Here is a 22,664-nt window from a genome sequence, read left to right on the forward strand (position 1 = left end):
CAATATTTAAAACTACTGACTTCAAATTCATTTGGACAAGTGGAATTAACCCAGCCATTTGAATAACAATAGTGAATGTCACTTGCTAAGGGGCATGTGTTTCTTCCCTCCTTTTGGTTATATTGACGTTCAACCAGTAAATTTTTGTTAGGGAAAACAGAAGCCAGTGTTCTATGACATCTGCCCCTGGCAGACGATTACCTGCATCTAGTTTAATTTTCTAAATTAGCTTGAAGCTACATACGGGCATAATCTGAAAGATATTTTATGTTTTTATTTTTTAATTTTTTTTAAAGATTGTATTTATTTATTTGACAGAGAGAGTGAGCGAGCACAAGCAGGGGGAGCAGCAGAGGGAGAGGGAGAAGCAGGCTCCCTGCTGAGCAGGGAGCCAGAAGCAATGCGGGGCTTGATCCCAGGAACCCGGGATCATGACCTGGGCTGAAGGCAGATACTTAACCAACTGAGCCACCCAGGTGCCCCTGAAAGAAATTTTTCAAAAATTATCATACATCAAGATACATAAGCCATAAAGGAAAATATTAATGTCTTGAAACTTTTAAGTTTCTGTGTAGTCCAATTTATCAAACACCATAAAATTAATGTCTAGCACAAACTAGGAAAATACTTGTAACATACAAAGGGAGAAACGGTGAAATTCCTTAATATGGAAAGTGCTGTCGACTACTGAGGAAAAAAATGAATACCCAATAGAAACATGGGCAAAACATTTGAAACATAAAAAATTTCATAAAAAATCAATAAGCCTATTGAAAAGTTCACCCTTCATTAGGAATTCAAATATATGAAATAAATGAAAAGACCATTTTTCACCCACTAAATTAGTAAAGGTTAAAAAAATACTATCAGACATGGTGTCTGTTTCTTACATTTCCAGTGAAGTTGTGGAACGGTATAAGTTTAATTATCAAATCATTTTGGGACAGTTTAATTATCAAATTTTATATAACTTATAAACCTTTGACCAATCTGTTTTACTTCTAGTAGTTCATTCTGAGGAAATAATTGTGTTCATAAAAAAAAAGATGTGAAGTTATGCATTTCAGCATTCTTTAAAATAGAGAAAAATTGGGCACAATCTAAATATGCAGCAAGAGAGCCATTAGTTAAGAGTTTTGTGGGATTTTGAGTTTTAAAACGGGATTTTCACAATGGAACAAATTGGAGGCAATTTGACGACTCATATGGCAGTAATTCATTCATTTTTGATGGCATAAGATTGGTGTACACACCAGAGTATTCAACTTTTACAGATTTACTCAGTTGTGAAATGAAATCTCACTGCTGGTCACATATGTTGTCAAAGATGATGTGAAATCAAATGTTGGCCCACGGGTCAGATTTTTATTTCACTGAAGCTCTCTGAAACCTGAATTCATACCTTTGACAGGTCCAACTGCTGTTTGATTAGGTCTTTCATTTTTAAAACCTGGATGTGCTAGGGGAAAATTCTCTCTGTCTTTTATATCCATGAAGAAGTGCCAGTTAAGAAGAAACCAGCTGGCTGACATTTCTCTTTCATTGCTTCCTTGCAACCACAAATAAAGATCACCGACATCCACGAGTCTGTGATTCCAAAGTACTAGGTCGGGTTGAGGTTTTTTGGTTTCATTTTTTCCCCCTGTGTTTGCCAAAAAACAATCTATGTCTCCTCCAGATCTACTATCCATTTGCTGGCACTGGGGCGGAATGTGTTTTGTGTTCAGTGATTTTCAGAGTTTTGGTTCGGGAGCGATAATTGGATTTCATTCCCCCATCCCCCTCCAGCCTTTCTTAACAAGCCTCTACTTTCTTTCTATCCTTTTGTTTCTTGTGGCTCGAGGAGAGAGGAAGTGAAGGCAGGACGACTGAAGCATCCTTGCAGTCTGAGAAACCACCTAGCTGTTTACTGAGTGCAAAGGCTACACCTCCATGGAAAAATCAAAAGCAGATTTCTCTTCATGCAGATTTCACTTTCATCTGAAATATGCATATGGGTGGTTAATTCCAGGGAAATTTTCAGAGCTTTACTGATCTCATGCTAGAGGGCCTTCTTATTGTTACTTGTTTATCTGACATAGATCTATACATTATCTCATTGTGGTGCTTCTAACAGTTATCCCCTTTGTGTCTTTATTCTTTCTGCTAAAATAGTCCCTTGATTCTTCTGATCCAGTTACCAGCGTCACTGTGCCATCTCCCTTCATTATCTTTCACTGAATCCAGAATGATGTGGTTAGAGTCATGGTCATTCTAACCTTCTCTCTATATAAGAAATAATTATAAACATTTCTTCGTTTATAACTACCCCTTTTGGTGCCAGTGTACCTCTATCTTTTTTTTTTTTTTAAAGCATTTTCCTCATCATAAAAGCATTCCTTTAAGAGTCCTTCCTGAGTTTCTGTTTCATTTACTTAATTATTCACAGTTAACGCAATTGAGAGAGTTTTCAGAGTAATTGTATCTTGTAATATTTTTGCTGCCCTGAATATAGTTCCCAAATGACATTTTCTGTGAAGTAGTCATACATTCAAATGCTTTGAAATGTGTGGTTGAATATTAGGATGAGTTAGAGGTAGCCAGTTTGGGGACGTAAATTGTTTCTTATTCAGCTGAAAACTGAAGGACCGTTCATTTAGAGATGCTCCTCCACTCCCTTCTGAAGTTACCCCAAGATACAGGAAAGAGACTTTTTTCTTCTGCGTAAAACTACAAGGACAAAGAGAACAGGGGAAGAGACAGGAACAACAAGATCTTGAAATTTGTCTGATCTAAAGGAGACCCCAGAGCACTGAAATTCAAGCCCACAGAGCAAGAAACACGAAGCAACTTCGTTCACTCAGCAGAATCCCGGAAAAGCTCAAGAATCAAAGTTACATGATGCCCTTGAAAATAGGAGATGAGGAGGGGTGACAAACACAAGCATTGGTTGGAAGTGGTGTTCTAGATCCTCTCTCCTACCTCTTGCAGCAGGGTAACTGTCCCTCCTCCAACCTGGCATAACAGTGGAAGTCAGAACCGGAGAAGGATGGCCCGGAAGGGTCTAGCTTGAGGCATCCCAGGCCCCCCTGAGTACTGGACATATGGTCTGTGAAGATGGCTGCAGGAATTCCCCCATTCCTGTATGTGTGCCCCTTGTCAATATGACTTTCCTTCTCCTCCCATCAAGCAGTAGTCTCTCCTTTCCTGCCCCTTGAATCTGGGCTGGCTTCGGGATTTGGTTTGACTAATAGATTGTGGTAGAAATGATGAACAAGGAGCCTCTGGAAGCCCTGATGGTTCCACTCCTGCCCTGTTGGAACTGTGTGACTACCACATGAGGAAACTGGGCTAGTGTTTTTGAGGATGAGAGACTCCTCAGAGAAAGAGGCCCAGGACCAACAGCCGGCACCCACCGCAGGCATGTGAGTGAGCCCATCTTAGACCACCGAACTGTAGTCAGGTGACTGCGTGCCTATAGTCACTTGAACAACGCCTAGATGAGAACAGCAAAATAACTGTCCAGCCAGACCCAATCCCACTTGCCATCCTGCACAAATGTGATTTAAAAACAAACAAACAAACGTGGTTGTTGTTTTAAGCTTCTAAGTTTTGGGTGGCTTGTTTCAGAGAAATAGGTAATGAGTTCAAGGACAAAGTGAACATCTGTGCATTGAAGTGGGAGAACCATAACCCTCTTCTAATAATCTGCTCCTATGTTTATATAGGGGAGATTACAGGTAGGAAATAGGAGAATATGACAAGCCATAGTGGGTTGGATAGTGGCCCCAGAAGATACGTCCCAAGTCCTAACTCCCAATACCTGTGAGTGTGACCTTATTTGGAAATAGGGTTTTTGTAGATGTAATTAAGTTAAGGATGTTGGGATGAGATCATTTTAAATTCAGGGTGGACCCTAAATCCAATGATGAGTGCTCTTAGAAATGCCAGAAAAGACAACCTAGACACACAGAAGAAGGCCACGGAGGCAGAGACTGAACTTACGAAGCCCCAAGCCAAGGAATGCCAAGGTTTGTCAGCACCCAGCAGATGCAAGGAGAGAGGCATGGAGCAGATTCTCCCTCAGTAGTCTCCAGAGGGAGTCGACCGTGCCGACACCTGGAGTTTGGACTTCTGGTCTCTAGAACTGTGAGACAATACACTTCTAAGTTTGTGGTAATTTATTAACAGTAGGCCTAGGAAACTAATATACCAACCCCAGAAAAAAAACCCAAACCTGAAGATATTTACATCAGATATCTGATAAAATAGTACAGCCAGGGACTTCTACAGTGAAGCCCACCAGTCAGTCAGCTCTGCTCGGGAATTACAGAGCTTCCAACTAATTTATTTTGATTTTAAATACACGTTTAAATAATTTAAAAAATGGGTTTTAAAATGGCAAGGTTACCACATGTTTGAGGAAATCCTCTACCATAAGATACAGAGACCAAGGTAAAGACAGAGCATCAGGAAACTTGGAGGAAATAGAGGCAGCGCAGGGAAAAGGACATTTTTAAAACTGCCATTAATATCAGAGTTTTGCAACACGAGACTGTAGCCATGAAGCCAGAGCAATACCCTCTGGGAAAAGATGGTTCAGAGGAGGAAAAGAGCAGAGAACGAAATTCAATAAATGACCTGGGAGATAGTGAGAAAATTGCCCATAAAATAGAGCAAACACAGAGAAATGGAAAATAGAAAAGATAAGGAAATTAGGGGGTCGATCCAGAAGGTCCACTCTCTGAATAATCGGAGTTACAGAAAAAGATAAGAAGAAATATAAGGGACGAAATTATAAAATAAATAATACAAAAAATGATTAGCATGGAAAGTTAGAACTCTCTAGGCTGGCAGGGCCACTGAGTGCCAAGTGCTGTGAATATAAGATCCACAGAGGGGCACCTGGGTGGCTCAGTCAGCTGAGCATCGGATTCTTGATTTCCCCGCAGGTCATGATCTCAGGGTTGTGAGATTGAGCCCAGGGTGGGCTCTGTGCTCAGTGGGGAGACTGCTAAGATTCTCTCTCTCTCTCTCCTCGCCCCTGTCCCCCCTGACCCCGCCCCCTCACTCCTGCACTCTCTCTCTCTCAAAAAAAAAGATCCACACAGAGACAAATCATAATGAAATTTCACAATGCCAAGGATAAAGTGAAACCCTAAAAGTTTACACAAAGCAAGAGAGAGAGGAAAAAAAAAAAACGTTGATGCAATTAACAAGCAAAAACAGGTGTTGTCAGAGGACTGGAATCAGTATGGCATCAGACTTCTCAACAGCAACTCTGGAAACCAACAACATAGGAGCAACGATTTCTGACCTCGAATTTTCACCTGGCTAATCTGTCCACCGAGTGTGTGTGCAGAGTAAAACACACTTAAGAACACAAAAACACATGCAAGAAATAAATAATTTGCTTTCTGAGTGTTCTCTGAGGAGCGTGAGGGGATGAAGTCAGAACAAAAGCTGATTGAAGTGCTGGAATCCCACCAGCCTGGAAGAAGAAGGACCTTTCTAGGGGATAAAGAGTTGGAGTTCATGGGTTATTTGTTGCCTTTGGTAACTGAGAGGCCATTAGAGTCACTAGGAAGAATTTATGAGGGGGACACTAGAAATTAACCAAATGGGTAGACATTGCAGTAATTAACAGATTGGAAAAAATCCTGTAAGAAATACAATCATGGGGCGCCTGGGTGGCTCAGTCATTAAGCGTCTGCCTTCGGCTCAGGTCATGATCCCAGGGTCCTGGGATCGAGCCCCGCATCAGGCTCCCTGCTCAGCGGGAAGCCTGCTTCTCCCTCTTGCACTCCCCCTGCTTGTGTTCCCTCTCTCGCTGGGTCTCTCTCTGTCAGATAAATAAATAAAATCTTAAAAAAAGAAAAAAAAGAAATACGATCATTATACCATAGACTCAGTATTCAACATTTGCATGATCAGAATAATTCAAAATTCAATAGTAATTTGATAAAAATTAAGATATAGCTATCCTCGGTGGAGGGGTAGAGGGAGAAAGTTTGCAGGCCCAAACTAGCTAAATCTTTAACACAATAAAAAAGTCAAGAGATAATGCTTAAAGTGTGTAAAAACAGAAAATAACATCATTAACATAGTAATTAGGAATATAAAGACTCCTTCCAATGGAAATATCTAGAAGTGTTGACATTACTTTTATTTGGAGAGTGGTTCTCAATATAGAAGGGGGAATTCTGCTTTCAATCATAAGCATCTTAGTTTTGACTTATTTATGAATATATTACTTTGATAAAAATAAATTGAAAAGAGTTTAGCAATATTAAAATTCTCTGCAAATTATATTATGATTTTTGTGTTTGATGTGCTTTGGGAATCATAGCTATAAGAAATAGAATTATTTACTTCTGACTTTGTTTTGAAATTGTCACTCAGTGTCAAAGCTTTGCCAGATAACTTATAAGAAGTCTGGGGATAAAAATTTAGGATCAGAATAATAGTATGTTATATAGAGATCTATGACTTTGATTTCTACAACGAGTCCATCTGGAGTGGATTGACCTTTAATATGAGGGCCAGTTAGTCTTTTTTGGATGAGATTAAGTATTATAGAAAACAAGGAAAAGAGAAATGGAGTCCAGCCTGGAATAATCAAAGAACTCAAACTATAATAACTAACTTGAGAGCTTAAAACATCTCAAGAAGTTAAGATTTAGGAGTTTCAGCTATATTGAAAAAACAGTTTTGAAAGTAAGCATTTCAATTTTTCAGTACAAATAAAAACTCCCAGATAATAGGTATAGTGTAAAAGAAAAGGCTTTGGATTTGAAGTCAGAAGGTTGAAATCTGATCCTTGGCCCTGCCTTCTGTTGGTTTTGTGACTTTGACATAGTGAACCTTTCCTAGCATAAATTTTCATATTTTAAAATGGGGATTAAAATCCCAAGTTTACAAGACTGTTGTAAGAGCTATTTAAGATTTTGTGTGTAAAGGCTCTTTATAAACTTCACAGCACTGACTGCATTATATAAAGGTAAAGAATCATTAGTCTATTCAGGTTTTTTAAAGCTCTTTTAGCACCAGTTGCCTGGTATAGAAAGAACAGTCCTCCGTGTTGGAAACAGCAAGTGGCTCAGACACTGATAGCAAACAAAATTTTCAAAAGAGCTGCATGAGAAATAGGAGTAGAGTAGAGAGAAGTTGTGTTCTATTTCACCTTATTAGCTATGTCACAAAACAAAGGGGAAAGGAACCGTAAAGAGCATTAACCTATGTTGAACCCTCATTCACACAGTAAAATCTCACAATAACTTTTTAAGTAAGGTCTAAAGAATTCAGTTGTGTAAAAATGCAGGATTTTGCTATTGGGAGGTTAATAAATTAGACCAGGAGATGGGGGAAGCGTGGAAGCTGAATGAGTTGTACATTTCCTTTCTCATTATTATGAGATTTTATTGCATGTCACTGAGTTAATCCTTAATACTTGAATTTTGGTAGAAAATGGATTATCTTTCCTTCTTTCTTTCTCTTTCTTTCTTTCTTTCTTTCTTTCTTTCTTTCTTTCTTTCTTTCTTTCCTTCTTTCTTTCTCTCTCTCTCTCTTTCTTTCTTTCTTTCTTTCTCTCTAGTAGGCTCCACGCCCAACGTGGGCTTGAATTCATGACCCTAAGATCAAGAGTCGGATGCTCTACCGACTGAGCCAGCCAGCCGCCCCTCACATTTATTTTTATATGGTGCCCAGGAAATTGTGAGCATCCTAGAATGTCCACTGATATTTTTTGCCAATTTACTGAATACTTCTCAAGTAGGATGCTTTTTGTTAACACATTCTGCTTTGTATCTTGAACTAGTAAGATGTTCTCTGCTCATCTCCAATTAGTTCTATCCCAGGATGACAGTATTTTGTTGTTTGTTTGTAGATCTCATGGGCTCCTGGTAGACTACCTGAGTCCAGGACAAGACCCCTACATCTCTGAGCAAATAGCCTCATAAACCAAATAATTGCAATGTAAACTCAGGTTTCCCGTGGCACATGAATTTTTTTGTTGTTATCAATTTGGCTCTTTTTATTTTGTGGGAAATTATTTGTTTTTTAGATTGCACGTGATAAATCTCTCTAGTATATTGCAGACAAATTAATGACCTGCTCAAAGCCTGAGTAGGGCAATAGAGTTCTTATAGGTAGCATGGTTTCATTTATTTTATGGTATTTTCTGATGTTGTCTGGCAATATAAGCCTCTGAATGTAGTAAGGATTGTAAAATTTACTCAACAGTTGCATCAGCCGTTGCACAGCTAGTTTGGGGGAAAAAAGCATTCTATGTTCTTTCAAGCAGGCAAAAAATAGCTGCATAACAGAGCTTTTGTTCCCCTGAAAAAGGTTTAAATGCTATTAAATAGACAGTTTAGAAAAATTAGATTGCAGTAAAACATAAGTATTGAACCTAAGAGATAATAAAATATTTGAAATATGAAATACTGGCTCATAGGATTAGCTTCCTCTATCACTATTCATTAGTATTTTTAAATGTCACTGTTAGACTGTGGGGTTCAATGGAATTTTGCTCAAAATATCACATCCTGCAATTTGCTATTTAATTAAAGAAATTATTCCTGAAGAGTTTGCTTTTCCCAGTGACACTAAGTATGTAATGTTCATGCAGCAACCTTGAGAACGACTCTTAATAGCATCACTGCCTTTTTAATGCCACACTTTGATAGTAATTCATTTAATTCTCACAACTACCTTATAAAATAGCCACAGAGAGGGTAAGTGACTCATTCAAGATCCCACTGTTAATGATATAAGCTGGCCGATTTGAACCTAAGCCACTAGCTCCAGAATTCTTTGTTATGCTAGCTGCTTCACCTAGCTTTTTGGTTTTATTTTCTCTTGCTAATCTTTGTGAGCTTGAATCGTCATGGCAGATGGCTCTTGTGATTCAGTAGGAAGATCTATAGATCTACACGCACATGTATGGATTTACCTAGAGCATTCTGTTTTGATAGGGAATCATTTTCTTCCTATCTATATTTATGATTGGCAAATTTTAGTGTTTGTGTAGAAAATATTAGTTTGCAGATAGCTACTAGTTTATAATAAGTAGATTTTGGCAGTGGATTTGCATTGATTATTGGTTTAATTTTATTAATTTTGCTTCATGGAGTACATTTGTCTAGTACTTGAAGGGATGTTTTCACTGATTAAATCTGAAAGATAATATGGGAAGATTGAGATGATCGTTTTCCAAAGATGAAGTTACTGTGACACTAGTAATCTCAAACACTGCTCGTTTAAACATGTTGCACTGTATCAGGAATGCTTACAAAGTGTGCCCTTTTAGCATAGAGGACAATATCTCATGAAATTCCCGAGGCTCTGCTAATGTTCTCTTTTGTTTAGATGAATAATGTGACAACAGAGTATTGTCTTGACGTCGTAAGAAAATTTGAAGTTTCAGAAGAAAATAAGGCAAAAAATGTTCTTGGCATAGAAGGTAAAATAACCAATATTCTTTTTTTTCTCTTCCTTTCAAGATTTATTTAAATTCATGTTAGTTCACATATAGTGTATTATTAGTTTCAGGGGTAGAATTTAGTGATTCATCAGTTGCATATAATACCCAGTGCTCATTACGTCACATGCCCTCCTTAATGCCCGTCACCCGGTTACCCCATCCCCCCACCCAGCTCCCCTCCAGCAACCCTGTTTGTTTCCTATAGTTAAGAGTCTCTTATGGTTTGCCTCCCTTAAAATAACCAATATTCTTAATTTCTCATTTCTCAATTCAGTCTGCTAAGTAAAATTCTAGCACAATTTTTAGAAAAAGAAATCAGGAGATATTCATGGATTACAGATGATTCAAATAAAACTCACAATACAGCCTATTTTCCTACAAAACAGATGCCATGATATTGCTCTTTCTCTTACTTTTTTGATGATGATTTTCCACTCCAAGCAAGGCAGCTCTATCCCACCATGTGTATGATAGATGTCAAGAGATATTTGGACTTTTCTCAAATGGCTAATTTTGGAAAGCTTGAACCTGGTAATTTCAAAAGAGGAAATTTGGTCTTAAAATAACTAACCTATGACACTGGCGACTTGAAAGTACACGTTTCTTTAAAAATATTGGCAATGAACTTGTTTTACCTAGTTGGTAGCTGTGGAGAAGTTGGAACCACAAATTTTGTTAATACAACTATTTCGTTATATAGTTGAGGAAAGTGAGGCTCTCAAAGAAATTAAGTAATTTGCCCACAGTTATATAGTCAGAATCTAGCTTCCGGATCTTATACATAAATGTGAATATAGCTACATGTATGTATAAGTTATATGTATTTAAAATATGTGGGGAAATAAACTGCATGGTGCTACCCAACAGGAGATCAAGTCCCAGGCAGAACCAACAATCTTAGCGAAAGATCACTGGGGCAACCCATTGCCTTCCAGAGCGTCCAAAGCCATGGTTTATCTTACTACTTTAGATTGTTGGCCTTCTGTTCCTCCCTGCTTTCAGGCTCAGTGTGGACAAGAGGATTTTGATACCACTGGTTTAGTTCCTGGGGTGGAGGGTAACTAAAAGAAAGGAATACTTTAAAATTTATACCATTTTTAAAACAACTAGAGAAGATAAACTAATTTGGGCCTTTACTAAGAAATGAATGTTTTCCTTGGTGGAGCCCCCCAAAATGGAATTAAACATGATTTCTACATTATGGACATAAGGATAGGGATGAAGAAATTCTCCAGAGACTTAGAGGATATTTACAGACACGGTTTTATCCACATAATTCTTGAAGACCTGAAACAATTTACCCTGATGATTCCATTTAGGTACTTGTGGATCATTCCTGTGTTTATTCATATATTAATGAGTGCCTCTTCTACTCAGGTATTATGTTTTGAAAAACTGTGGAAAACTGATAGGGTTTTCTACGTACTATGTATTTGTTTATTTGAGTATAGCTGATACACAATGTTAGTTTTGGGTGTACAACTTAGTGATTTGACAAGTTTATGTATTACGCAAGTGTAGCTACTGTCTGTCTTGTTACATCACTGTTACAGTGTCACTGACTGTATTCCTCACGCTGAGCCTCGTGTTCCTGTGATTTGTTCATCCCAGAACTGGAAGCCTGTACTCCCTCTCCCCTGCACCCATTTTACCCATCCCCCCGCCCCACAACCGTCAGTTTGTTCTCTGTATTTCTGCATAATCTTTAAACACTATTTTAAAGTTATAAAAAGTTGCCAGCTATTAGCAGCATCTTCCCAAACCAATTTCATAGTCAAATAATCACACTCTGGATTTAGGCTGTGCCTAACTTTTGACCTGCTGCCTCGGCTACGGCACTAACAATACTGTTTTTTAAATTAATAACTCATCAAGTTGCTGGTTGATCGGTGCAGCACTTTGTGTCGATATGGCTTTACCACTGCATCAGTCTCCCATTAGATCACGCTACGTAATCATAGCTTGAGTTCAGTAGCTACTGAATGGCTTTGCAGTAAGCCCTCTCCTGCGGACTCAATCAAAATTCTCGGCAAGTCGACTGATTTTTCTGTACGTTATGTTTAAACTGCTATTCCCCAGTCACTTTTCAGTTTTTGACACTCTTTGACCTGAAGCAAATCTCATTGCCTTAGTATTCCTGCCAGTAGCTGTCCTGAGTGTAAATAAGCTAATCACTATGATCTCTGTTGTCCCCGGTGGGGTCGGTTAAGTACCTATGCTTGGAAAGCTACAGTACTTCACTCTCTCTTTCTTCCAAAGGGTTCACGAACTTCATGCGTAGTCCTGCTTGTGACATATTTAACCCACTGCACCATGAAGTGTACCAGGACATGGATCAGCCCCTGTGCAACTACTACATCGCTTCCTCTCACAACACATACCTGACCGGGGACCAGCTCCTCTCTCAGTCCAAAGTGGATATGTACGCCCGGGTGCTGCAGGAGGGCTGCCGCTGTGTGGAAGGTTCGTGCCTCGTCTGAGCTCCGCTGCGTGTTGCTGAATGTGCCGTTTAGGCAGTCAGTCAAGTCCAGACAGTGGAGACCTGAACTATGCACTCACACGGACCAGAACCATTTTTCTGCTCCTAGAGTCATTCTTAACTCGTAATGCTCTCTGGTTCCTCCTTACTGTCCAGTCAGGAGGGAAAGAGAGATGAACTAGAAGTCAGGAAACACACCTGCAGTTGCTAAAAGATTGTGATGAAAATGAAAGCTTTCCTCGAAAGATATTTTTGTTTCAACAATGGCAAACGTAGTTCAGGGTAACTCTTTGCTTTCAAGACCCTTCATGATCTCTCAGTTAACAACATTTGTTAAATTTCTAGTGGGATCTTGATTGTGGGGACATAGATCCAGGTGTCAGTCTGCAAGGAGCTGACAGTCTAGCAGAATGGGTGGCCATTAAAAACAGTAGGACAGTGGGAGAATTCCACCAGGCCAATCATATACATGGTGAAGAAGTGGTGGTATGAAGAGTAAGGTGTGAGATAAAATGCAATGAGAAATAGGTAGGCTGGGAAGGTGAACTTGGGTCAGTCATGAAGGGTTAAAGGGCTTGAGGAATTCTACCTCTGGCCTTTGGTAACAAGGGTCCAGTGAAGGGTCTTAATGCGTATAGTGATATGATCAGACTTGTAGTTGAGAAAGATCACTTGGGTCACCATGTAGGAGGACAATTTTTTTTTAGAATATGTGTTTGTGGAGAGAAACAGGGGTGAAGCTAGAGAGAGTAAGGAGAATGGTAGGAAGGCTCTTAACAACAATTCAAAGGAAGGGTTATAAAAACTTGGACTAAGGGAGGAGGAGCGATGATTACATCAATAATAAAGAAGTCAACTCAGCAGGACCTGGTGCAAGAAGTAAAGGAGGGTGAGAGCTGTAATGAGTGAATGGTGCCACCACCTTGTGGGGAACCTAGGGGGAAGAGCATCCACCAGTTCAGTTTTCCATCAGTTGAGTTTATCGTCACTTTGTATCATTCACATGGACATTTTTGTCAGCCAGTTGGATAATAATATCTGAGCAAAATGGAAAGATCCGGGGAAGATAAAGATTCCATAGTTCTGAGTTTTGTATGTGATAGTTAAAGTCTTGAAAGTGTACAAGATCACCCCCAGAGAGGAGTGGACAAGTGAATGAGGCCTGAGGAGTTAAGCGATCCAGCAGTTAGATGTTGGAAGAGCAAGGGGAACCAATGGGGATGAACACAGAATGGTCCCTGGGACCTGAGGGATGAAATGGTCAAAAATGTCCCATGCAACAGAAAAGTAAGTTAAGGCAAAGACCAATTATCCAGTCTGGTTGCATTTGACAGCTGGAGGGTTATTGGTGTCTTTTGATAGATAGTTTTGGTGACATGCTAGTGGGAAGTTGGGGGTAGCTGCTGTGGGTTAGTCACTTGGCATTTTTCTGCATTCAAAGAAAATTGGGGGATACAGTTTGGGGAGGTTTTAAGACTTGGAAGAAGAGGAAATGAGGACCCAGTTTCTGTTTTTAGATGGGGGCCGAGATTTTGAAAGGGTTCAAACCCGATAGCCTCTCCTTTTTCTGGGAGGAGAGCATCATCTACTAAGTGTAAAGTGGGTGGAAGTCGGCTTGGGGGCTTAAGATCAACAAACAATGGGAAAGGAGTTGACAAGATAAACTGGGGAAGTCCTAGTTAATTTCAAAAACAGTCTTAATAAAACTGTCCTTTTGTTCTACAAAATCTGCATGCTTAGACTCCTCCCATCCCATTCCCGGGAGATTAGATATAGGAGCTGTGAAGTAGATTATAGAATTGATCCAAGCCTCTAGATTTCTAGGTCGTATAAAATATCATCAAGGTGTTGGTGAGCGCTCTTCTAAGTAATTAGTCGGTAGGTCCATGAGTCTTAGGAAGAGAAGTGAACAAGGGGCTACAGAATGAGGTAAGACTCCCAAGAGATAGAAAGATGGAGAAAGTTGTCATCACACATACAAAAAATAAGAACAGAGAACTGTTATCACAGAGTGGGATTTTGGATGTAGTTACAGGTGATGATTGTATCCAGGGTGTGTCATGGGTGAGCATGAATGAAGAGTGGAGATAAGATTGTTAGCATTGGGAAGGTCAAAGCTAAGAGATTGAGTAAATCGCCCACATGGACTTTTAACTCACAAAGGATGTTGACATGTAGATTCATTATTAAAAATTTTAAAGATAAAAATTGGAGATTAAAAACTGTAAGCCAGATACTTAAGTGCAAAAAGAATGCTATAGGAAAGGCACTTGGAAGATGCCAGAAAGGTAGAGTTGGATAAAGTGAGGTTCAAAAGTGGGGGGATTTTATTTTATTTTTTAATAAGTAGAGGAGAACAATTATTTAAAAGTAGCAATAAAGGCCTAGAGCATGCCTTCTGGTCTGTGATTTATACAAAAAAATATCTGTGGAGAAAGGTAGTATCCCCTCCAAGGCAAGCTGATTGTTAATCAAGATAAGGAAGTTGAAGGAGAACTCCAAAAAGAGTCTGATGATAAAAGGGAGTTTGTGATGGAATGGAGATTCCATGGAGCAAAGAGGAGTCACTTTTTGGTGGAGATGTGCTGGGGGTTAGCAGTGGATAGTAGGTTCTTAGGGTGGTGGAATAGTGTAGGGGAAATGAATAAAGCAGTAGGGTGATAAGACTCGTAATTGGATGGGTCTTTGTCAGAGAGTTTCTGGCATGTTCTAAGGGTCAATTAACATTTTAAAACTGAACAGGCAGTAAAAACTGTCTCCATACAAAACAATCAGAACCACTACAAATTTAGTGTTCTGGAAATTTATGCTTGAAGACATGGCATTTTTGCAGTCACTGCAGAGAACACCTACTGACATGAGTGACTGACAATTGAGTAGCTTAAACAACTGAGTAATGAAGATGCTTATAAAATATTAACATAAAGAAAAACCTTTTAGAAGGTCTCGAGATGACATTCTGCTCTCAGCCATTATTCAACCCTTTGTTCGTTCAGCACTCAAGAAGTTTTACATGTCTGACATGCATAGAGGTTCCCTGGGCACATACCCTCATTGGATTCACAGTGATGGTTGCCTATCATTTTAAATGGTGACATGTCCTTGGAGGCCAGGTATGGAAAATGACTTGTAATGACTCAGTGACAGATCGTTAACTCCAGACCATTTTGCAGTTTTGTTAACTGCCATGTCCTGTGCCGTATTTCTTTTGCTTTTCAGGTCTTTCAGGTACCCAGTCTTCTCTTTTTTGGTTTTGCTCTCCAAAATCAGGGTCTTACCCAAGCCTAACCATGTTCCCATGATCAGCTCCTTATACTGAATCAGAACATCTCACCTCCAGCTTTGTTTGGGGTATTAAGAAGGGAAGTTATCTGATTAAGACAATTTATAGCAAGGTAAAAATGATTTTTTTTTTTAAGGTACAGATGACTTTTAATCTTAGCTTTTTTTTAGGGATCTTTTAATTTTAAAATGAGAGCTTTTAGAAATTGTGTGTGGTAGATGATATTGAACATGGGCCTTCTCTTGTGTCTCCCTTCTTTCTTCCTAACTGCCAGTCACCAAAGTAATAGAAAGAAGCTTTCTAAAGCTTACTTTGCTCCAGTTCTTCCCACCAACTGAGACTATGTACAGCTATGGTGTAACTTTAAAGGACATGCAATCTCTCCAGTTCCTCCCTCACCAGTTTGTATCAGCAAATCCCTCCCCTGTTACTTGGCTTACTTGAAGTTATTACTATTGGAATAATCTATAAGTGGGCAGTGAAAGTCAAACTACTATTACTGGAAGGTTTTTGTTGAGGAGAATTTATATTTATCTGAGGGATTTGGTCAGCTTTGTCTGGGATCTATTTCATGTTCAAAATTATGGTTATCACTTCAGCTTTGAACGCACTGTAGGAAGGACAGAGGAACTACTATGATTTCAGCCCCTTTTGTGGGCTAGGTCCTGACTGAGTGCTTTCCATACATTCTCATGTGATTCTTACAACTTAAGGGGGCTAGAATAACCTCCTTAAGAGGACACCCCAACTTGGAGTGGGTGAAGGGGCTCAAGTTCCCATAGCTAGGAAGTTTGGGAGCGGAGATTTGAACTCAAGTTGATTTAACTCCCCTACTCCACTGTTCTCTGGGAAGTCTGTGTGCTTTCTGGAGGCGCAAGCATTGAATGGCATGATCAGCCCTAGGAGGGATCAAATGAAGGCCATCAGGTCACATAAGGAAGGCTAGAGAAAGTGAAGTGAAGCACTGAGGGGAGGGTGGCTTTAAAAGAAGGAATTTGCTTCATTCAAGATTAGGACTACCATCTAAATATTTAGATGTTCCTGAAGACCGAGAATTTGATGACATGATCGTTTGTGTTCTCCTAACAACTTCTGTCAGCCCTGTGCTTTGAAGATGTGAGCTCATAGCTGAAGCTTGGGCCTGAGACACTGGTGTATATATACCCAGTGCTATGTCATCTACCTTGAGTCCAGATCAAATTGTTTTTATACTGAAATAGCTATAGCTAGGATTTAAAGAACCTGATTTATGGAATCTAGCAAGTCAAGGATTGGAAATTTCAGGTCCCATAAATATATATATATATTTTTATAGAAAAGTATGATCCAAGAGAAAATAGAATAAATAGGATAGAGCAATCCTTTATTTTTAGACACTTTCACAAAGAGGTTTTCAGTAAATGAACTTTCCAGTGGAGAAGAGAGAACATGAAAATCAGCCTCCAGCCATCAGCAGCAGCTCTGCTCAGGGCCTAGGATCCTCCTTGCCCAAGTGGTGAGGTGGAGGTGTGTTCTTCCCTTCCTTTATTAGTTTATCTCGCTGCCTCCTGATGTCACTCAGACGTTTTGTCGTTTTCTGCCGAAGCAGACATTCTACGAAATCATCAAATTTTATCTTGCACTCTTTCTCTGCACGGGTACCACCGATTCCATGCGCACATTCTATCCATTCTTTTTCAAAAGCGTGGCATCGACCTGGAATCTTGTGAGGCTGCTCAGCACTTTGGATTGTCATCCAATGATCTAAGTTAAGTCCCAGCCTTTTCTGCACATCAAAGAAAGGCCTGGCGTCGCTGCGGTGCCGTCTCGTCTCCTTGCTGCTGGTCCCATAAATATTTTTTGGAAGCAGCTTTTGCCAAGCATAGCACTTAGAGGTAGAGAGCAATGATTCTGGACAGGTTCTTCATGGTACTGTGACCTGAAGAATCTCTCCCCTTTTGAGCTTCTAGTTTGATAATGTTGTGTTTTCCATCTCTATTAGTTCAGCTGTGGGAATATCCTTGGTCAGGATATATATAGTGTCTTGGGGAAGACTAATAAGTCCTTTTTTGGTGAAGTGGGTTTGTCAGCAAATAAACTGGATAACGTTTTGTACATGGCCTTTCATTCCCTTGATTTTCAGCCCAAGTTGCCTAATAGATATGGATGTTCTGTCCAGGGGATTTTCACCCTCATTATGGAACTGATGTCGCATCACTGCTATAATCGGTTTACAACCTTTCCTGTTATCTCTGGGAGCGCTATCAGGATGGAACGCTTTTAAGTTCCATTATGAAAAGCTGTCATGTTAGCTGCTTGGCTAGCCTGCAGAACTGGTCAACTCTTTGTCAGAGTGCTTTCGGGGGGGCCTCTAATATGTGACGTGATTGAAAAACGGGCCCCTGGTAATTTTGTGGCTAGGGGAATTGGTTAGAGGAATTTCCATTACAGCATGAGCTCTTACAGGAACCTTCACTGTCATTTGAACTTGGCTATGATTGCCATGTGTTAGGATGCCAGTTACCATTTGGGAGTGTTGTTATCCTCGTTTAGCAGACAGGTGATGAAATAGATCTAAAAAGTGAGCATTAGAAGAACCGTCCTCGACTACAGGTATTCTGCCTATGTTATAAATGCTAGCAAAAGAGCACCTTCTTTCATGACCAATGTAGTTTGAAGAGCTACTTTTATGTATACACGAGAATCAAACGAGCATGGCATTGCCTGGTCTACATCCATTCTTTTTGCGAGGATGTTGTTCATTTATGAGAAACCCTGTTATACCCTTTTTCCTCCACAAGGGGGCCAACTCAGGGTCTAAATTATTCAAATTCCATACTTTGAAATATCTGTTCCTTCTTTCCATACCTTTATCCAAGGACAAATAAAAGAATGTCAAGTCCATGTCAAAAGATGGATGGAGCTTCTCAGAAAATGTCTTTGATACGTTTGACCTCATTTGTAGGCCCAAAGGAACAGTGCAACTCCTTACGCTAGTATCCCAAAACCTTTGATCTTCTTAACAGCATCTTTAAAGTTTGTTTCCTATATTCCTGTGGTATTAACCTTGAAAGTTTTGTTTTCCTTTTACCTTTTCCATTTTTTCCCCTAAGGATAATTTAACAGCCAATGTTTAATTGTAATATAGGTAACTCTATTAGGGAACAGAACTAATAGGATCTCTCTCATATATATGAGAGAAAGAAAGATTGGTCGATTTTAAGAAATTGTCTTACATGATCATGGGGATTTGCAAGTCTGAAATATGTATAGCAGACCAGGAGGTTGGAGCCTTAGGTAGGAGTTGATGTTATAGGCTTGAGGAGAATTTCTTCTTCAGGAAATGGGAGTCTACTCTTAAGGCCTTCAACTGGTTGATGAGTCCCACCCACTTTATGGAGAGTGAGTAACTTTACCCAAAGCCTACTGATTTAAATGTTAATCACATCTGAAAAATACCTTTAAGGCATCTAGACTGGTGTTTGATCAAATAACTGGGCATTTTAGCCTAGCATGGTTGACACATAAAATTAACCATCAAATCCTATTAGGGTTATGGTGAACAGCTTGAAAGTTTTAGAAAAAAAAAATGGACATAACCATTTCCTGATATAATATCACGTATGAGGAAGGTACTACTAAAATAAAGAACAGGTGTGGTCATGAACTGTCTGGCCCTAATTAGAAGTCAGAGTTTTAACTGGCATTCCATTAGCCAAATCCAGTCTGCAGAATGTTTGGCTCATATTGTGATTTTAAAAAATGGATTAATTGCCAATATTTAAAAATTGGGAAAAGTCATAGCAGTAAGATCTAGAGTTGTGACCTTTCTCAGCTCTGGCAAGCAGAGTTGCCCGACTATGCTATATGGAAGGGCAATGTCATGAGAGCTGGCAAGATTCTATGTGGGATCCTAGCTTAGCCTTGATTGGGATTTAGATAAGGAAAGTGAAAGAGGGCCTTTTGGTTGACCTTAAATGAAAGAAGTAGAGTCATGGAGGTAGGATTGTATGTGAGGAAACTTGCCTAATGGAAGAACACGTCTGTGAGTGTAAGGTGTAGGAGAAAATAAGGTTGACTTGTCAGACGGGAACTAGGGTATTATGGCAACAATAGTTCCTTTAAGAGTTAAAAACCTAAAATCTCTGTGCCTTAAAACAACTGAAATTTATTTCTTGCTTATTATAAAGTCCAAAATAGGTGTCCCTAATAGGTGAATCTTTCAAGCAATGATTTAGGGTCTAGGCTCATGCCATCTCCAGCACATGTCTTCTGCAGTGATAGCAAAAGAAGAGAGAGCATGGATGAATGTGTAGGGAAAGTTTTCACAGATCAGACCTGGAAGTGCTGCACATAATTTCTGCCTGCATTTCAATGGCTACGTCCTATGGCAAGGGAAGGCTGGGCAGTGTAGTCCAGCTGCGTGCTAGGGCGAAAGTGGATACAGGCTGAGTGAACTGCTAGCCAGTCTCTAGCCCAAGAGATAGAGACCTTGGGGTTAAGCAGGCAGGAGCTGCTGTAGGGTATTAATAAATTCAGCATGTATCTACTGAGTACATGCTGTGTATGTGTTGGATGCTGTGTTATGTGTTGAGTAGACTTTTGAGCAAAGGAACAACATGGTGAAAGCATTGTTTTGAGAAACCAGTCTGGTGGTCAAGTGTAAAGCAAGGAAGGCAAACTCTAAGTTGGGGTGGATGGTGGTGGTTGTCTTTCTGCAGCTGGGAACCAGTGAGGCTGCTATACGTATAGTAGTATCAATATTATCAATAACAATCACAATTGCTATGTACTGTGCAGTATTATAAGCAGCTTTACATAGTCATCACTCAAACTTATGATGCAAATTTGACCATTATTTCCTTTTATCAGTGGGAGAAAGCAAGGCTTTAAATGATTTAATCATTTGCCCATATTCACATAAATCTTGGCAGGACCTGAGGATTTGAACTTAGGAGGTCAGTGTTATTTTATAGCTACTGTAGAATTTATAAAATGAAATCTAATAGAAACATAATGAGTTTAAGTGTACAGTAATGAAAAACTCTGTTATTGATTTGAGAGGGTCACTGCAATTTACTAAAAGACTGTAGTAAACTGAAAATGAAGAAGTGACATCAGAAAAACAGCCTGTTAAGAAGTATCACTATCCTTGGGCATACTTGATTGGATTTAGATCGATTTCTAATGAGCGTTCTTGGTAAATGCTAGGCTGCTTGTGAATATGACGTCTTTGTTAACTATAAGCACTCAAACAGATCGTTTATTATCTTTAATTCCTTATTCTGATAAATATGCCAGAACACCCATCTCTCTGTCTGATATCTTTGTCGTGATCATAACATGTATAATCTTAAATAATAAATGTAAAATAATATTTGTCTGATAGTTCCAGAAATATTAGTGGACACCAGAAGCTTTATGTTGTTGATGTGAAGTTCTATTTTTGGCAGTTGACTGTTGGGATGGCCCAGATGGAGAGCCAGTGGTCCACCACGGTTATACTCTGACTTCAAAGATTCTCTTCAGAGATGTTGTGGAGACCATTGACAAGCATGCCTTTGTGAAGAATGAGTAAGTACAGCAACGCTTGGCTGCTAAGCTAGCACACAGAGCACTGGCTGATGTACTGCAGCTACAACACTACACGCCCTTCCTTGGAGTCCTCATCTCCCTTTCTACGACCCTAGTTCTCTCCTTCCTTCCCAGCAAAACGCTGTGAGCAAGTAATATGGGCTCCATGTTTGTAATTTCTCATGCTCCATTTATTTCTTAGCCCATTCTCTCTCAAGACATTGCCTCCTGGAAGCACGTTCTTACAAAGACTGACCTCATTTCTATAGAGTGTTCATAAACTTTGGAAACAGAGGTTACTATACACGATAAATAGGTTATTGATATTATTTTACAATACAGTAAAATAGTAACAGCTAGGTTTTCAGACTTGCTGGATGTCCTATATATACTGAAGTGTCCAGCATCCTTGGGTCGCTTTACTCTTCCTTGGCATTGGATAATGATCACTCTTTTCTCCTCAATACTTGCTTTCTTGGGGCTTCTATTATAACATTCCCCTCTAGGCTGTCATTGCTTCTCACTCCTTTTTTGGCCTATGGTCTTCTATTCCATTTCCTCATTCCTCTAATAATCACTATTTCTTAAGTTATTGCCATTGTTCTACTTTTGGGTTATTTAATTATATGTCCAGAACTTTCCCCTCAGTTTCAGAGCCATGTAGGAAAATTCTTAGTAAAAATCCATCTGAGTATCCCGTAGGTAGCTCGAAATCGACAAGTGTCATTATTTCTTCAGGTATTTAACGGTGCCTACTCTAAGCCAGGCACACTGCAGTAGGTGCAGGGGACCACAGCACTGAGCAAAAGAGAAGACTCCTGCCATCACAGAGCTCACATCCCACATTGAACTCAGCATCTCATTCCGCCAAACCTCCTCTGGCTCTATTTCTGTTTAGTTAGGGTAGCACTGTCTACCAGTGTCTTTAGCCAAAAACTGAGCCATCCTAGATTCAGTCAGTTCTTGTCAGTTCTACTTCCTAAATCATCTTTTGACTCCATTGCCTTCCCTCCATTTTCATTTCTCTTTGGGTCATCCTCCACACTAGTGCAATATTTTCCTTTCTGAAAACGTAAGTATGATGTTGTATGTCTTAAAGTCCTTCAAAAGCTCCCTGTGGCACACAGTCATGTCTTCCATGCCCTTCGGGGCTTGGCTTCTTCTTTCTCTTCCAGGGTCTTCTTCCACCATTGCTCCACAGAGATGGAGGATTCTGCCTTTATTGTCTCTTGGATTCCCCAGTGACCCCAGTTCTTTCACAACTCCTTACCTCGATGTGCTGTTCTCTCTGCCTGGCGCATTCTTCCCATTATTCCACCTGGCTAATCTTTATTCATCCTTCAAGACTGCTTAGACATTGTCCCTCTGGCAAACTTACTGATACACCAGCTGATTTAAATGCTCCTTTCTCTGTTCTTTGCACCCTGAGCATATTTCTATTATATCTATATAGCACTCTGTCATAACTATTGGCTTTCTGCCTTCTTTTGAGTCTTTAAGACCATGAGCTCATTGGAAATAGGGGGCTATGTCTTATTCATTCCTTATTGCCTAGCAGGTGCCTGCAATATACCAGACAGCTAAGAAATGACTTCTTTTGAATTAAAAGAAACAAAATTACAATTGCATAAAATTAATTTTATAAAAGTTAGTAGCCTTTAAAATTTTTAATATTTGGCCTTCTTATTTATTAACCATGAGGCTAAAATGCGGTTGGAATGAGAGACGCGTGCTGCATGGCAGGTTTGGTTTATGGTGTCTGTTACATACAAGAATCCCAAGTACGGAAATCTGACGGGTCTTTTCTACCCTGATTGCTACTAGTTTTAGCAAAGTCGATGAAGTGATTTTGCCATTGTTTTCCAAAATGTGAAGTTGGGTGTTGA

At 39.6% G+C, this 22,664-nt stretch overlaps 1 protein-coding gene and 1 pseudogene across 1 annotated transcript in view; one reads left to right on the top strand and one right to left on the bottom strand.

Annotated features, from left to right (window-relative positions):
- The window catches only part of PLCH1 (phospholipase C eta 1), a 202,163-nt gene that overhangs the window by 135,856 nt on the left and 43,643 nt on the right, over nucleotides 1-22,664 (top strand). Inside the window, exons 7-9 of the mRNA XM_036120610.2 lie at nucleotides 9,349-9,442; nucleotides 11,723-11,926; nucleotides 20,658-20,778. Coding sequence (XP_035976503.2) covers nucleotides 9,349-9,442; nucleotides 11,723-11,926; nucleotides 20,658-20,778 — 419 coding nt within the window. The remainder of the gene's footprint in view (nucleotides 1-9,348; nucleotides 9,443-11,722; nucleotides 11,927-20,657; nucleotides 20,779-22,664) is intronic.
- LOC118553585 (NADH dehydrogenase [ubiquinone] iron-sulfur protein 5 pseudogene) lies at nucleotides 16,563-17,419 on the bottom strand (annotated as a pseudogene).

This window comes from Halichoerus grypus, chromosome 1 (assembly GCF_964656455.1).
Source record: "Halichoerus grypus chromosome 1, mHalGry1.hap1.1, whole genome shotgun sequence".
In the NCBI taxonomy this organism is placed as follows: Eukaryota; Metazoa; Chordata; class Mammalia; order Carnivora; family Phocidae; genus Halichoerus; species Halichoerus grypus.